The 16,171-nt window shown below is 45.3% G+C and overlaps 1 protein-coding gene across 1 annotated transcript in view; it reads left to right on the top strand.

The window, feature by feature from the left end:
* The window catches only part of F10 (coagulation factor X), a gene marked incomplete at its 5' end in the record, with an annotated part of 24,900 nt that overhangs the window by 4,444 nt on the left and 4,285 nt on the right, over positions 1 to 16,171 (top strand). Inside the window, 6 exons of the mRNA XM_023743494.1 lie at positions 1,298 to 1,446; positions 4,443 to 4,467; positions 5,604 to 5,717; positions 7,405 to 7,536; positions 12,459 to 12,754; positions 15,843 to 15,960. Of these exons, the coding sequence (XP_023599262.1) occupies positions 1,298 to 1,446; positions 4,443 to 4,467; positions 5,604 to 5,717; positions 7,405 to 7,536; positions 12,459 to 12,754; positions 15,843 to 15,960 (834 nt within the window). The remainder of the gene's footprint in view (positions 1 to 1,297; positions 1,447 to 4,442; positions 4,468 to 5,603; positions 5,718 to 7,404; positions 7,537 to 12,458; positions 12,755 to 15,842; positions 15,961 to 16,171) is intronic.

Raw genomic sequence — 16,171 nt, forward strand, 5'->3', positions numbered from 1 at the left:
CCGCCAACTTCCAGAACTTTCAGTGGGAAACCCTTACCCACAGACGCGTATCTCTTCTGCTCTCTGGCCCCTGCTGGTGTCCCTGCCACCTGCCCTGACCCCTCTGGGAGAAGCACGTCCTGGAAAAGGTAGTGGCTCTACCCCTGGGGGTCTGTCCTCCCGTCCCCTGCCGGTCCCACCTTCTCCAACCCAAGGACATGCGCTTCCTTGGGGAACACCCGGGAGTGAGGCCCATGTTGCAGTTTCCACACCAGCCGTGGGTGGAGGCCGGAAGTCACGGCTTAAAAGGGCCTGGTCACTGGGGAGGGGGCCGCCACGCAACACTTGGGAGGGCGCTGCGCCCTGGGCTGCAGGGACAAAGGCCTCTTAGACAAGGAAAGGAGGTGTTGGGGTCAGTTAGGCGTCATTCGAGGCCCGACCTTACCATGCAGAAGGGACTGATTTTTGGTGGTGACAAGCAGATGGGGCTTCTGGGGCCGGCCGAGTGGTTTGTGCTCCCTATGAAGCTCCTGGGGTGGGTAACGCCCGGGAAACTGAGGCCATGGCCGCTGCGGCCTGTTTGGCCCAGTGTCCCAGGCTTCCTTTTGGAACTTGTCCTGAAGACCAGAGAAAGCACGTTGCCGACGGGGCAAAAGGACAGAGAAAACTCCCAGGAAAAGGCATTTATGGATAGTTAGGGGCCTTTTAGGAGAAATAGAAACCCCGTGGTAAGATTTTGCAGGCATTTTTCACAGTCCTGGGAAAGGCACCAAGGATTCTCCACCCCCCACCACCACCTCTCCGTTAACCACCGCCCCGCCCCCGCACAGGCGCTCACCACTCCTCACCCCCACCCCCCAGTGTCTTGCGTCCATTGGTTGTGCTTATATGCATGCATAGAAGTTCTTTGGTTGAACTCTTACCTGCCCCCTCTGCGCCCCCAACCCGTCCCAGCCTTCCCACTGTCGCTTGACAGTCTGTTCCATGCTTCCTGCCTCTGTATCTATTTTTGTTCAACAGTTTATATTGTCCTTTATTTCCCATAAATGAGTGAGATCATATGGTAAAAAAGAAAAAAAGGGAAAAAAAAGAAAAGAAAAACGAAGAAGGGTTTGCAGAGCGTCATTCTCCACAAAATGACACTGTTGCCTCAATGCTTATATATGTCACCTAATCCTCACTTTGGCCTCAAAGACAAAGAAACACATCATTGGAGATACTTGGGCTTGGACCTGAATGACTTTGCAAAGAAGAAATTTATCATCCACAGTAATAGCATCACATGTATAAGAAGATTTTGGTAAGTTGGGATTCCTAGACATTGAAATTCCTAGGATGAATGCCATCTCTAGTGGAGATGTGGCCAAGTTTTTTGTCACCTCGCTAAATAAGCTGGACATGAACTTACCTACAAGAATTGCTCCAGAACTCTGCCATAAGATGGTGGTGAGCAGTGGCATTGTCCCGGTTTGTGAAATTGAATGCCAGTTCCAGATGATTTGACTCTAATTCACCAGCAGTGAATTTCACATGGCCTCTACAGATCATGATGATCTCCTGAAACCATGGAGATTATATCAGGGATGGTGAAGCACATTACAGACAAGATCACATCCACCTTCCCAATGGCCCAGAAGGCCAAACCCGTCACACTGACTTCACCCCATCTACAGAGTCAGCATGGTAGAAGCACGTGAGAAAGCCCTGTGAGGAACTAACCTGCCAGGAACAAACCTTCAGAACTGAAGAAACTAAAAAAGTTCTTAATAATACCTGTGTGGCAAAAGCTATTGAATGTCCTTTACCTCAGGCCACAGCCAGACTCTGATAATCTTGTCAGAGAGTTCATGAAAGTGAGTCCCAGCAACCCCATATTCATCTGTGATCACCCAGGGATAGTGAGATGTTTGGCCAAACAGACCACTCTGGGTCTCACTGAGCACTTTGAGGTATTTGTCACGAAGAAGGAAGTGTGCAGTACCTACAATGACTTAAACAGTTCCATGCAGCAGCAAGCAGTTTTTTAAAGAACAAAACAGAAGCATTTGAGACCTTGCTTCCTGGCAACTACCATCAGTTTTGCCTCAAATAAACCCTTAAAAATTTTGAAGGAAGAAAGAGATGGAGGAAGGAGGGTAAGGAAGAGCAGACCAAAGGCACTGATGAGGAGGAGGCCGAGTTCATAGATGGAAAAGCTCTGTACTTCCATGGAATGCCCACAGCTGGCTGGGGCTTGGGTAGTAACCGCATCGTATCATCATGTTTCTCATAGTCTCCAGTAACATTACAGAAGCACTTGTGTTTCCTCCCATAAAACCTGAAACTAGGAAGGAGAATGTAGCAAGCACCAATACATTGGAAAACACACTTGGCACTTTTGTCTAGAAAATAGTCACTGTAAATTGTGGGACTCAGACATCTTTGTATTTCTGCAAAAGATCAAGGTCTGCAAGGGATTCGTATATGTTTCTATCTGTTTGACCACCAGTGTTTATTTCAGCCACCAGAAGAGAGAAGAGGCATTGAGAATTCATTTTCACGCCTTACCAAATACATGATTTGTCTATTTTTAAAAGTTATTCATAATTTTAAGAACTATTTTCACTTTTAAATGCTCTTTGAATTCACATACACATAGTTTTGTGTATGAAATACATACACAAAATATTAATGAATATTTGTAATTCCAATCCAAGTTTAGGTACTACTTTTTTCTCAGCATCATCTCCCAATCACTCCTCCTTACTTGTATATATAGCTACCATACTTATAATCTTAAAGACCTAAATTAAATGCTATTGTATCAATACATTTACTTCTTTCCCATTTTGGCCATATAAGTTGTTTTCATATTACTATTATGAAATCATGCACATGTATATTTCTTCTGGATTATCTCCTAAGAAGAGCAGCTGCTCCAAAGAGGATTACTGGATCAAAGGTTAGCAACAAGTCTGGTTCCAAGTAATATGGAGAAAGCACACTCTACCCTGTCTCCCACTGAATGTAACTACAAAACCTGGGTAGACTGCATGGAGCCGCTATTTGAGGGCCCTGAAAAGTAAATAGCAGCAGTCATTAAAGAAAACGAGAATTCAAAGTACCACAAAATTATGAGTTTATCATTTGTATCCCCTGCAGTTCTCCAGACATCACTCGACCTGAATCTAATTGATTATTATACGATTCCCAACAACAGAATACACTTTCTTGCCAAGCATCCTTGGAATTTTCTACAACATTGACCATATCCTGTCTCCTAAAACACATCTTAACAAATGTTAAAGATTGAAGACATATAAAATGTTATCTGACCATAATGAAATCAACCAAAAATCAATAACAGGAGAATTTCTAAGTATTTGAAAATTAAACAGCACACTTCTAAATAATTTGTGGGTCAAAGAGAAAGTCTCAAAGGAAATTAGAAAATATTTTCAGCTGAACAAAAACGAATATACAACATAGTGCTTCTAGGGAACTTACGGCATTAAAAGTTTTTATTGGAAAAGAAGAAATGTCTCAGATTGATATGCTAAGCTTCCACCTCTAAGACAATAAAAAAATTAATAAATAAAAATGAAACCACAAACTGGGTGTCGTAAAAATACTTTTTCTCTCAGTTCTGGAGACCACAGGTTCGACATTAAGGTGTCACCAGGGTTTGTTCCTTCTGGAAGACCTGAGGGAGAATCCGTTCCACGCCTCTCTTCTAGCTTATGGTGGCTGCCAACAATCCTTGGCATTCCTTGGCTTGTAGATGCATCACTCCAATCTGCTTCCATCTTCACATGGCCTTCTCTCCCTGTGTCTGTGTCCTTTTCTGTCTTTTGTAAGGACCCCCTCATTGATTTGGGGTCCAGCCTAATCCAGTAGGATCTCATCTCAATTGATACCTTACTTATATCTGCACAAACCTTATTTCCAATTAAAGTAACATTGTGAGTTTACACCTGAATTTGGAGGGTTGGGAGACACTATTTAACCTACTATAGACAGAAAAAATTTTTTTTAATCTATGAACATTTTTTAGTTAATGTAGGCTCTTGATGCCCTGATTTAATTACCAATGATCATTTTCTAAATTACCATGATTATTAACCAATAATTCATTTCTTTATTGAATCTTTGACCCAAATATTTCAACTAAAAACCATTTACTGGAGTAGCAAACAGAGCAAAGCATTTTTGGTACAATCCATTTCTTGGAGACTAACTTGAAAATACACTTTGAATATTCAACAGAGATGGTGATTGAAGCCACCATCTGCACCTTTATAGATACAGAAGATTTAAAAAACTTTCCCATTTAGATTGAATAGCTCTAGAGCAATTTGTTTCGGGAAATGACCTCTGTTTGGGAAAGTATCCTATTCAAGTTGAGTTATTAGGTTATAATTTGTTATAGGTGTAAAATGTCTGTGCTTTCCCTAATGTTCTTTAAAATATTTTTTCTCTTTTAGAATGAATTCTGGAATAAATACAAAGGTGAGATGTTTTCTATTTTAATCTTAAGTGAGAGGAGTTCATTAGGATATTTAATTTGGGAGAAATTGTGTTTGAACTTTGAAAATGCTTGCTGAATTGCCTTTCTGTTCCTGTTTAAATCCTATGTATTTAATTTGTTCTGTCTGAGCATTTTCATAACAGTTATTGTAAAATAGTTTTTTAAAAATATGTTTTATTGATTTTTTACAGAGAGGAAGGGAGAGGATAGAGAGTTAGAAACATCGATGAGAGAGAAACATCGATCAGCTGCCTCCTGCACACCACCCACAGGGGATGTGCCCGCAACCAAGGTACATGCCCTTAACCAGAATCGTACCTAGGACCCTTGAGTCCACAGGCCGATGCTCTATCCACTGAGCCAAACCAGTTAGGGATATAAAATAGTTTTTTATAGTAACTTTACACTAATCCTCAAGTTGCCACTTACGTATAGATTTAAATCAGTATCTTCCCATTTGAGAATACCAAATTTAGTGATAATTTTAAAAATCCGAGTATATTAGGAAAAAAATAGAGTCGGAAAGATTGGATCCTATAATAAGGTAAGCATCTTGAGTCAACCCTTATACCACCTGAAATGGCATTAATCCTGACTAATGTTTTCATTCTGGCAACACCATTCAAATTTCTCAAAATGACTATTGGGCTTATCTCTAAATTAGATTGTACAAATGCACCAAGAAATGTGAAGTCCCGTGTTGGTGCTGGGCAGTTGTCTCTGCATTCTCATTTTACCCCAGAGCATTTGGAAACAGGAACCCTAACAGCTCTGTTGTCCAGTGTCAGACAATCACATCTTCCCCCTTCCAGATGGTCCCACATAGTCGCCATCCTAGAGCTCTTCACTCTAATGTAAAAATGCTGTCAAACATTTCAGCAAAAACTGGAAAGCTCAGCCAATGATCCAGTAAGATAAGAGCATCACGTACACAGAGCCACAAAAGGTGAGGATACAGTGAAGTTCAGTTAGGAGAAATTGTTTACAGGGAAACAGGAAGAAGTCCACGTTCATTCGAGTTATCTGAAAAATGTGTGCCAAGATCAACACAGCAAAGTCATTTCCATGGTGATGGAAATTGCCCGCAAGCTTCGGTTTCCAAACCCTTTCTTTGCAGATGGTGACCAGTGTGAAAGCAATCCCTGCCTGAATCAGGGCAGGTGTAAGGACGGCCTCGGGGAATACACCTGCACTTGTCAGGAAGGATATGAAGGCAGAAACTGTGAATTACGTGAGTTCCTCTTCTTGGTAGGCCTTCAGGTCCGAGTTACCTGAAGAATCGAATGTGGGAAAGAGGGAAAAAGTCAAAATGTCCAAGGGAACAACCTCATTTCACTTCTGATGTCGAGTCTGTGCTCCATTATGAAGGGCCACTGTAGTCACAGAAAACGACAAAAATTGACGGCCCTATAATCCACTCAGTGTTGGAGTTCAGTGAAACACACAGTCACCTCTCCGTTCCTCTGAGAGAGGCTGTGGAACATTCATGAAGCATGTGGCCCACTAACATAGAAATGAGAATTGACTTCCTTCTTGGAGTAGAATGTATCCCTCATCGTTGTTACTTACATTCCTTGTAGTCCTGGGCAATGATTCTAAATCACCACATTTTACATTTATTAGTGCAAATGCCAATACTAACTGTTCGGGATTGTCCAATTATAAAAATTTGAAACATTTAATTAATCTTACTTGGAAAAGTCACTAGGAGTTTTCCTAATATGCTGGTTAATTTTTAAACAAAAAAAAGCTTTAATATTAAACTGGATTTCCCTAAAGAGAAAGATTTGCATTTCTTTTAAATTACTTAATTCATAATCTTTGGAATGTGCTCTTGAATTTGATTACTTCAGAATTTTTTCTGCCGGGAATATCAATTAGGCATCGTTTCATCCCAATCCAGAGCAGCCGCTCTTGCACACCTTTTGGCTCTGACCCCAGGGCCATGGTGAATGTTTTCTAAAGTCTCATTAACGTTGATCTTTGCACCATAATTACTTTTTCATCAAAACCCAAGTGCGGAGTGTAAATGGCCAGGGTAGCATCACTGATGTGAGTTTGGAGGTTGAGTTCAGTGCACACAGGAAGCAGGTGGGTGATTCTGGCTCAGGCAGAGCTGCGGATCTGAGGTCCAGGGAGACACGGCTTCACACGGACATGGGGCAAGAGCTTCCCGTGACCCGTGAGGTTATCCTGTGAGGTGGTACGGCCTCCACCACTTTACAAGTGAGGAAACTGAGGCCCATAGGTTGAAATGACTTCCTCAAATCACACAAGTGACAGAAGGGTCATTTTGGCACTCAGGTGGCCTGCCTCCAGGATGTGCACTGCCTGTTTTCTATCTTCTTCCCACCACACTGGGGCCCAGACCCCAGTCTCTGAGACCCTTATTACAGAGGGACTCTTCTAGCCTCAGAGTGGGTGGGCCTCTGGCCACTCCACCAGGCTCCTCTTGAGCCCCTGGCCCGGAACCCACCCTCCTGCAGGGAGCCCTTCCAAGCTGGTCAGGACCCATGTGCCTTCTTAGCGCTGAACTTAAGACCCTTCCAGCTTCCCGGGCCCTCACTGGCCATGTTCAGATTATTTAAGGACCTCCTGGAAGGCTGGTGCCGGGGCCCGGCAGATACTCAGCTCTCTCCCTAACTGTACGCCATGGTTTCCCCAGGCAGCCTGGGCAGTGAGAAGAGCACACGCACAGGCATGGTCCTCTCACCCCACCAGCTGCTCTGGGCAGCCCATCCTGTTTGCACCAGCTGATGTGCATGGGCCATGTGGCTCCGGCCTTTTGTTCTAGCCAGGTGGCTGCTGTAGGGCTCACGGTGGGTGTATGTCCCCCTGGGGCTGCTGTCCTTCCTCCCGGCCAGCTGCAACCTCAGTTTACCCAGCCTGTCCTGAGAACCAACATGCGTCCCTTACAGCCATGCGAAAGTTCTGCAGCCTGGACAACGGGGACTGTGACCAGTTCTGCAGAGAGGAGCAGAACTCCGTGGTATGTTCCTGTGCCAGCGGGTACATCCTGGATGACAATGGCAAGTCCTGCATCTCCACAGGTAGGAGGCGCATGGGGCCACTCCACCAGGGCTCCCTGAGTCAGAGAGGCCAGTGCAGGACAGCTGGAGCAGCCGGGGTGGGCCGCAGATTTGGAGACATACCCCTGTTTCTGGGAGCTGCGTGAAAAGTTGGGCCGGCGATATTACCTAACTGCTTAGTAAATGTGCAAATTAAGAGAGCAATGCATGGAGGGCACTTTGCACAGTGCCTGATTCGTAGCAAACCCTAACTATGTAATGAGTGTGTGGAGGCCTGATTTGTACCCCTGGGTAGGACAGGAGGCTTGGGAGACTGGGAGTTACAATGAACCAAGATGGGAGTGCAGGCGGGTGAGGGCAACCCAGGCCTGACTGTAGGAGCTGGAGAGTTGAAAAGAGGGGAGCCGAGGCCCCTCGAGAACTAATTTAGGTCCTAGCTGGTTTGGCTCAGTGGATAGAGTGTCAGCCTGTGGACCAGAAGGTCCCGGGTTCGATTCTGGTCAAGGGTACGTACCTCAGTTTAAGGTTCTCCCCAGCCCAGACTCTGGTTGGGGCTCGTGCAGGAGACAACCAATTGATGTATTTCTTTCACATGGATGCTTCTCTCTGTCTTTCCCTCTCTCTTCCACGCTCCCTAAAAATCAATGAAAAAATATCCTCGGGTGAGGATTAACAACAACAAAAAAGAACTAATTTAGGTTGTGTGGGCCTCAACGTTAATAAAATTTATTTATTATTTTCCTTGATAAAAGCCGGACACGATGAGTCTGGCGTAGAAGCTCGGGAGGGCATGGCCTATTAAGGGGCTGAGTATGGGTCAGGCCCCTGGGGTCTCGCACACTGTAGAAAGGTCCTCCTATGCTGCAGGGCCAACCTGGAGCCAGCGGTGCTGAGGCGCCACTCCTTTCTCTCAGTCTCACAGTGGCACCAACTTGTTTTTCAAAGCCAGGTTCCCTGACTGACCCACAGCTTCAGCATCAACTGGGGCAAGGGGGGTCAGGGAGGGGTAGAGTGTACAAATGCAAAGTCCCAGGCCCACTCCACAAGACAGGAACATTCCAGAATGACTGCTATTAGATAACATCAACTCTCTCAACAAGTAAAAGACAATATCATTTACATCTCCATTGGTAATGAGATTTTTAAACTTATGCTGGTTCAACAATAGGGGGTAGACTGTAACATGCATGCAAATTTTGTTTAAATTCCAGGAATAATTACAACTCAATTTAATGAAGTGTGATATTTGTGGGGGGTGGGGGGGAGGTCAGATAAACTACTTCCTCATTCAGTATTTCAAAGGACAGTGATTTCAAATATCAACACCACACTCTTTATCTCCAGCCTACACAGCACAAGTCTGCTGGGGGTGGAGAGGGCTCCTTCAGGTCCTGCTGGAGGCCTCGCAAACACTAAAAAGAACTACGTTCTGCTTCTCTGATTTTAGGCAAACCCAGGGCAACAGAGAGGAGCCATCTGCTTTCTTTTTTTCTTTTTAAAATAAATCTTTATTGTTCAAATTATTACACTTGTTCCTCTTTTTCCCCCCATAGCTCCCCTCCACCTGGTTCCCACCCACTTCCTATCCTTATCCCCGCCCCACTATACTCGTCCATAGGTGTATGTTTTTTGGCTAGACTCTTCCCACACCTCCCACACTCCCTTTCCCCGAGAATTGTCAGTCCACTCCCTTTCTATGCCCCTGATTCTATTCTATTCACCAGTTTATTCTGTTAAGCAGATTTTTTATTGACTTGATTTTTAGATTCACTTATTGATAGATATGTATTTGTTGTCACATTGTTGTTCATAATTTTTATCTTTACCTCTTTCTTCTTCCTCTTGTTAGAGAATACCCTTCAGCATTTCATATAATACTGGTTTGGTGGTGATGAACTCCTTTAGCTTTTTCTTGTCTGTGAAGCTCTTTATCTGACCTTCAATTCTAAATGATAACTTTGCTGGGTAGAGTAATCTTGGTTGTAGTTTCTTGCTATTAATCACTTTGAAAATTTCTTGCCACTCCCTTCTGCCTGCATAGTTTCTGTTGAGAAATCAGCTGACAGTCGTATGGGTACTCCCTTGTAGGTAACTAACTGTTTTTCTCTTGGTGCTTTTAAGATTCTCTCTTTGTCTTTTGCCCTTGGCATTTTAATTATGATGTGTCTTGGTGTGGTCCTCTTTGGATTCCTTTCGTTTGAGATTCTCTGTGCTTCCTGGACTTGAAGTCTATTTCTTTCCCCAGATAGGGGAAGTTTTCTGTCATTATTTCTTCAAATAGGTTTTCAATATCTTGCTTTCTCTCTCTCTTCTTCTGGCACCCCTATAATTTGGATGTTGGTACGCTTAAAGTTGTACCAGAGGCTCCTTGCACTATCTTCATGTTTTTGGATTCTTTTTTCCTTTTGCTTTTCCAGTTGGGTGTTTTTTGCTTCTTTGTATTTCAAATCTTTGACTTGATTCTTGGGATCCTCTAGTCTGCTCTTGGATCTCTGTATATTATTCTTTATTTCCATCATTGTATGCTTAATTTCTAATTGGTCCTTTTTCATATCCTTTTGGGTCTCACTATATTTCTCAGAAGTTTCTAGAAGATTCTTGAGTAGCCTTATAACCATGGTTTTGAACTCTATATCAAGTAGTTTGCTTTCCTCCATTTCTTTCATTTGTGACCTGTTTCTTTGTCTCCGCATTTTGGCTGCTTCTCTGTGTTGATATAGTGGCTTTGTGTGCTAGGTGTCCTATAGGGACCAGTGGCTCAGCCTTCCCAATTACCTGGACACTCTTGTTACACCCCTTTGTGGGCTGTGTGCACAGTCTTGTTGTAGTTAAGCCTTGATTTCTGTTGGTGTCACTGGGAGGAATTGACCTCCAGGTCAATTGGCTGTGAAGGACCAGTTGTGTATACAATGGGAGAACTTCTGTGCTGGAGACACCCTTATGGGGCAGGACTTGCTTCAGTGGGGCTTTGGTGCTCACTGAGTCTGCCCCCTGAGTGTGTCTCTTATGGATGTTAAGAGTTTTAATCTGGATGGTCTCACTCTGACCACTGGGTAGACTGGCTATTGGATCTCCAAGGGGATGCAAAGTCACCCACTGCCTGAGCCACCCAACAGGAACTACAGAGAGATCTGCAGATTCCTCCTCTTTGTTTGGGGTTTGGAGGTGCCCAGATGAGGCAAAACTGTGAAGTAATGCAGGCTGCTGATAGCCTTAGGCCTTTGGGAAGCTGTGAGTTTCTCTCCCAACTGCAGTTTGATAGGTTTTTAGGCAGAGAAAGGCCAGGCCATTAGTATGCAAAAGCTTCTGTGCACAGCTTGGGTGGGGTTGTAAATTGGGTGGGGCGTGATCTCAGGGAGTCATGGGGTAGTGCAAACAGCAGTGGTTGCCATTGGCCCTCCCTTGATAGGTCCCTGGGTCTCTATGTCCCTCGGCCACATGCAGGAACAATGAACACTGCAAGTACCTCTGTGAGAAACCCACCCTCACATTCCGGCCCGATGCCGGACAGTACAGTTTCTCTCTGTACAAGTCTGGGTCCCCAGATTCTCACCCAGAACTGGATTTCAGAGCAGTCCGGAGCTTGTATCTCCCTCCCTGTTGAAAAAGACAACAGCGTACCCAGATGCCAGCCACTTTCGCACGAGCCTCCGTACCTCCACACTTCCACACCTTTGCACCTTTTACCAAACTCAGTGCACTTTTCTCTTTCCTTCTAGTTGTAGAATTTCCACTCAACCAGCCTTCCTGTGGTTCTGGATGCTATTCGTTTTGTCTTTTAGTTGTAGTTTTGTTTTATTTTGTTTTTTTTAATATATTTTATTGATTTTTTACAGAGAGGAAGGGAGAGAGTTAGAGAGTTAGAAACATCGATGCGAGAGAAACATCGATCAGCTGCCTCCTGCACATCTCCTACTGGGGATGTGCCCGCAACCCAGGTACATGCCCTTGACCGGAATCAAACCTCAGACCTTTCAGTCCGCAGGCCAAGGCTCTATCCACTGAGCCAAACCAGTTTCGGCTAGTTGTAGTTTTAATGTGGTTGTGCACAGCAGCAAGATCAGGTGTTTACCTATGCCGCCATCTTGGTTGTCCTCTGTTTTCTGATGGGCCTCTACACCTCTCCCTTTCTCTGTCCGGCGTTGGCCCCTCTCTCCGCCTCAATTCCTTAGTTGGTAATAATACAGAAAGGAAGCTTTCTGGTATTTGCTGACATCTCCCCTGAGATTGGTGATTTTAAGGGTAAGTCATTCCTGTTAGACATTATCATACAAAGCCATGTTGTGCAGTGCTCCTTCTTATGCCTCAGGTTGTTTGCCTATGTTGTCCCTTTTTCCAAGAACAATTTAAAAAAACAACAACAACACTATTTCATTAGAAAATGTTTTCACACACATCAGGGTTGACAGGATTTGACAGTGAGCACCCCTATGTGCCTACCTGGATTCTACCATTAACCTCTTTGCTTGCTTCGTTGCCTGCCTGCCCTCTGTGTCCTCTGTCCACTGTCAGCCTCTGTAGTATGTGGGTGCGTATTCCAAGTAGCTTGCAGACATCTCCTTCAATGCTTCAGCATCCTGGTCAGCCCCAGAGCCCGTGTCTGCAGCAGGTCCTGTAGGTGAGACTAACACACAGTGGGGCACTGACGGGAAGGGCACTTTCCCTGCATCATGACAGTCACGTCCACCTTGTGATGCCACCGAGATCAACATATAGGGCACTCCGCACCCCAAAAGTTCCTCACACCCTTCCCAGTTGCCAAGCACACACTTCACTCTTCCCCAACTGCAGTTCTCCAGGCCCTCTGACCCGACCCATAATTTTGGGGGTTGGACCCTCTCTCTCTCTGGCCTCCCTATGCCTCCTGCTGCTAATGAACTGTGCGTGCTGTGCAGGGAGGGTTTCGCTTTGCTGAAGCCTCAGGCCATTGGTTTTTCTTCCAGAGCCTTATCCCTGTGGGAAACTCACTCTGGCACGCAGGAGGAGGTCAGAGTCCCTGACCGCCCACAGCAGCAAGGATCCCCCCGAAGACGGTGGAGACCTGGATCCCACCACGAACCCTTTCGATGGAGACCTGGATCCAACCACAAACCCTTTTGATGGAGACCTGGATCCGACCACAAACCCTTTAGATCTGCCGGGCTTGAATAACACACAGCCGAGCTCTGCAGAGGAGGAGAACTCACTTGTCAGGATAGTGGGAGGGAGGGACTGCAAAGATGGCGAGTGTCCCTGGCAGGTAAGTGCTGAGCACGTTCAGTGAGTTAACTGGATGGGCGACCCATTCTGGCTGGCACTGCAGGCACAGCCATGGAGGCCGAGGCCGGGATCATAATGCCCACACACACATGTGGACCCTCAGCAGGCTTTGAGCTCCCATGCTGAAGGAACCTGAGATGAGAAGGAACTGGGCCCTTGCCTACACCCTCCACCCCTGCTGCCCATTCCCATCCCATGCTCAGGATCTGAGCCCTAAAGCCTCTCCTACAGTAGAAGGAGAGATGGGGTGCCAGCTAAGGCCTTGGATGAGCAGGTAAAGGGGAGCTCCCCTGATTGTGGGTGAGGTCTCTGCTGGCTCTTCTGTTTGACTGGAGACAGAAAGATTTACTCTCCTTGCTCTATTTCTAATTTGGTAAAACTTTTTTATTGAAACACCTAAATTCTAATGAGGCAGAGAGAACCCTAGAGCAGCAGTTCTCAACGTGTGGGTCGCGACCCCTTTGGAGGTCGAACGACCCTTTTCACAGGGGTCGCTTAAGACCATCCTGCATATCAGATATTTACATTATGATTCATAACAGTAGCAAGATTACAGTTATGAAGTAGCAATAAAAATAATTTTATGGTTGGGTCACAACATGAGGAACTCTATTTAAAGGGCCAGAAGGTTGAGAACCACTGCCTTAGAGAAAAATACATCCATTTGTTATCAAAGGTAAAAAAAAGAAAAATCCTTTTGTTCATTTGGACTAAGGTTGGCAGATTTAGCAAATAAAAACACAGGACTTCCACTTAAATTTGAATTTCAGATAAGCAATGAAAAATGTGTAATGTAAGTATATACCAGATATGACTTAGGACATGCTATTATACCAACAATTATTTGCGATTCATTTGGTTCCAATTTAACTGGATGTCCGCTGTTTTATCTGGCAATCCTAACTTGGACTTAATACATTTTTAGTGTTCAAAGCCAAAATGGCTTCTCCTACAAGCAAAATCCCAGAGCTGCCAATTACCTCAGCTCACCCTCATCTGCAAGCTACACGACAGCTATGCATTTGTCTGACTTATCAAGAGCCAATACAGGACATTTCAACATCTAGTCATCATTCACCCCACGTGTATTTATGGGGAACTTGCATGTCCGGCATAGAGTTGGGGTTCTGTGTGTAGACTATGAGATCATCAGAGCTGTTTCTCTGACATGTGGACATCTAGATCTGGGAAGGGAGGTGAGGTCCACCCAAATGACCACAATTCAAGTTGATGTGATAAAGGCCACGAAGGTGGTACCAGTGGGTGTAGAACGAAGTTCCACTGGGAAGACTAGGACAAGCGCCCACTGGGTGGAGGTGTCAGCTCTGGGGGTGGTTTTAGATGGGACTCCAAGGGCAGAGAGGACAGGGAAGGGGACTGGGCAGAAGGATCCTTACCAGCCGGTTCCTCAATGAGTCTGTAGGGATTCATGATTCTTGCTCTCCTGGTTCCAGTCTGCACACGTTGCTTCATCTCCATCTTTAAGAAGAACAGATGATGTCCAGTCTTAGAAAGACTGGCTCGCCCTCACTCATCACCCAAGTTGTATTAAGAGTTAATAAATTATACCAAAAAAAGGGGGGCAAAGAAGTCTCCTGACTTATGATGGTTCGACTTTTACAATGTTATAAAAGCGATACACATTGATCTTTCCCGGGTTCTCGCCCGGGTTCTTCATGTGCTGTATGATACTCTCTCCTGATGCTGGCAGTGAGCCCAGCCAGGTGATCAAGAGGGTAAACAACCAGTACTTCACAGTGTCTTGGACTATTTTATTCTGAGCACCTTTAAGGTGGGTTAGGCTAAGCTATGATATTTAGTAGGTTAGGTGTATTAAATGCATATTTTGCTTACCATATTTTCAAGTTACAATGGGTTTATTGGGGCATGACCCATTACAAGTCAAGGAACATCTTCAAGAATTCTTTTAGAACTTGATGTTATTTGTTTCATTAACCAACACATATCCCCAGCCAATAACTGTTGCTTAAAGGATGTGGAATTCCCATAATAAAGGGGAGAAAAAAATGCTCCATCTCTGGATTTGCAAGCTCAGTTCTTTGGGAGGAAAGAAATATAGGAGAATTTTGTGTGGTGACTTTCACTTGCCCCATCAATGCTCACTCCCAGGTGGAATACTCCTTACTCCCAAATCCAAAATCAGGGTGAAAACCCCTTACAGAAGTAGCCACATAGATTCCACAGAAATTAACCTTGACGGTGGCCTTCCATGGGCTGTGGGAGATTGGCTTGAATAGTGGATCCCTTCTAAGGCCACAAGTCACACCAGTGTAAGCAAGCATTTGTCCACAGACTGGCTTCTACTTCATAGCCACAGAGGCAATAAAGATCTTCAACGGAGTGACAATTGTTTATCTGTGCATAACTCTTTAGAGAGTGCTGTGACAGAACCAGAAGAAATAAAAGACTAGTAATTGTCAGAGTGAGTTTGTAGACCAGGCGGGGAAAAAGGTAGGTAAATTGTGACACAACTCTACTCAGTGGCTAGCACTTGCCACTTAGTAGGGCCCCAGTAAATGTCTGTAGAGTAAATGAATAAGTGTGTCTGTTGCCTGGTGGGTAAAGCAAAGACCAGAAGGCATGAGATGCTGCCCACACCCGTGCTGTGGAGTCAGGGAGTGGTGGGTTGGGAGGAGATGGGAAGGTGGGCTGGAGTCAACCGTGAGCCACCTCTTGGAGAGAGAATGTGCCAGGGTCTAGGACTGAATGGCCAGGAGGACAGGTTTGGTAATGCAAGCTCAGGTCTACAGGACTGGCCATGTTGGGCCATAGCCCGAGTGATCAGGAGAACACTGTAGGTGTGCTGGTTCCGGCCTGTGTTCCAGTCTGAAGATGCCGCAGCTCTCTCCTTGGAAAGGGCAGTGGGATGGGGGTGTGGGGGGGCAGGAGTGGGGGTGGGGAAGGCTCAGGTGAGCACACCAGCTATAGGAGGGAGATGCCCTGATCCAGGCAGAAGCAATGAAGAGGAAGGCTTGAATTACAGATTCCAAATTTCTCTTCTCAGAAAGTCAAGTTCAACCTGTTTGGCCCTGGCATTCTCATTGCAGGCTCATCTCATCAAGGAGAACAATGAAGGCTTCTGTGGAGGCACCATCCTGAATGAGTTCTACATCCTCACTGCTGCTCATTGTCTTAACCAAGAAAAGCGATTCAAGGTGAGGGTAGGTAAGTGGCCCCACCCCCCTCACCCTTGCAGGTCCCACTGTCATGGCCTAATTTTCAGAGACAATTAGAACTGATCAAATTTGTTGAAAACACTAGATAAAATTAATGGAATCCAGGCGGGGGGGGGGGGGGAGTTTCACAGATGAGGAAGAGAAGGGACAAAAGGAGAAGGAGGGAAAGAGAGGGCGGGGAGAGTAAGGAGGAGGGGGAG

The sequence above is a fragment of the Myotis lucifugus genome, unplaced genomic scaffold (genome assembly GCF_000147115.1).
Source record: "Myotis lucifugus unplaced genomic scaffold, Myoluc2.0 scaffold_395, whole genome shotgun sequence".
In the NCBI taxonomy this organism is placed as follows: Eukaryota; Metazoa; Chordata; class Mammalia; order Chiroptera; family Vespertilionidae; genus Myotis; species Myotis lucifugus.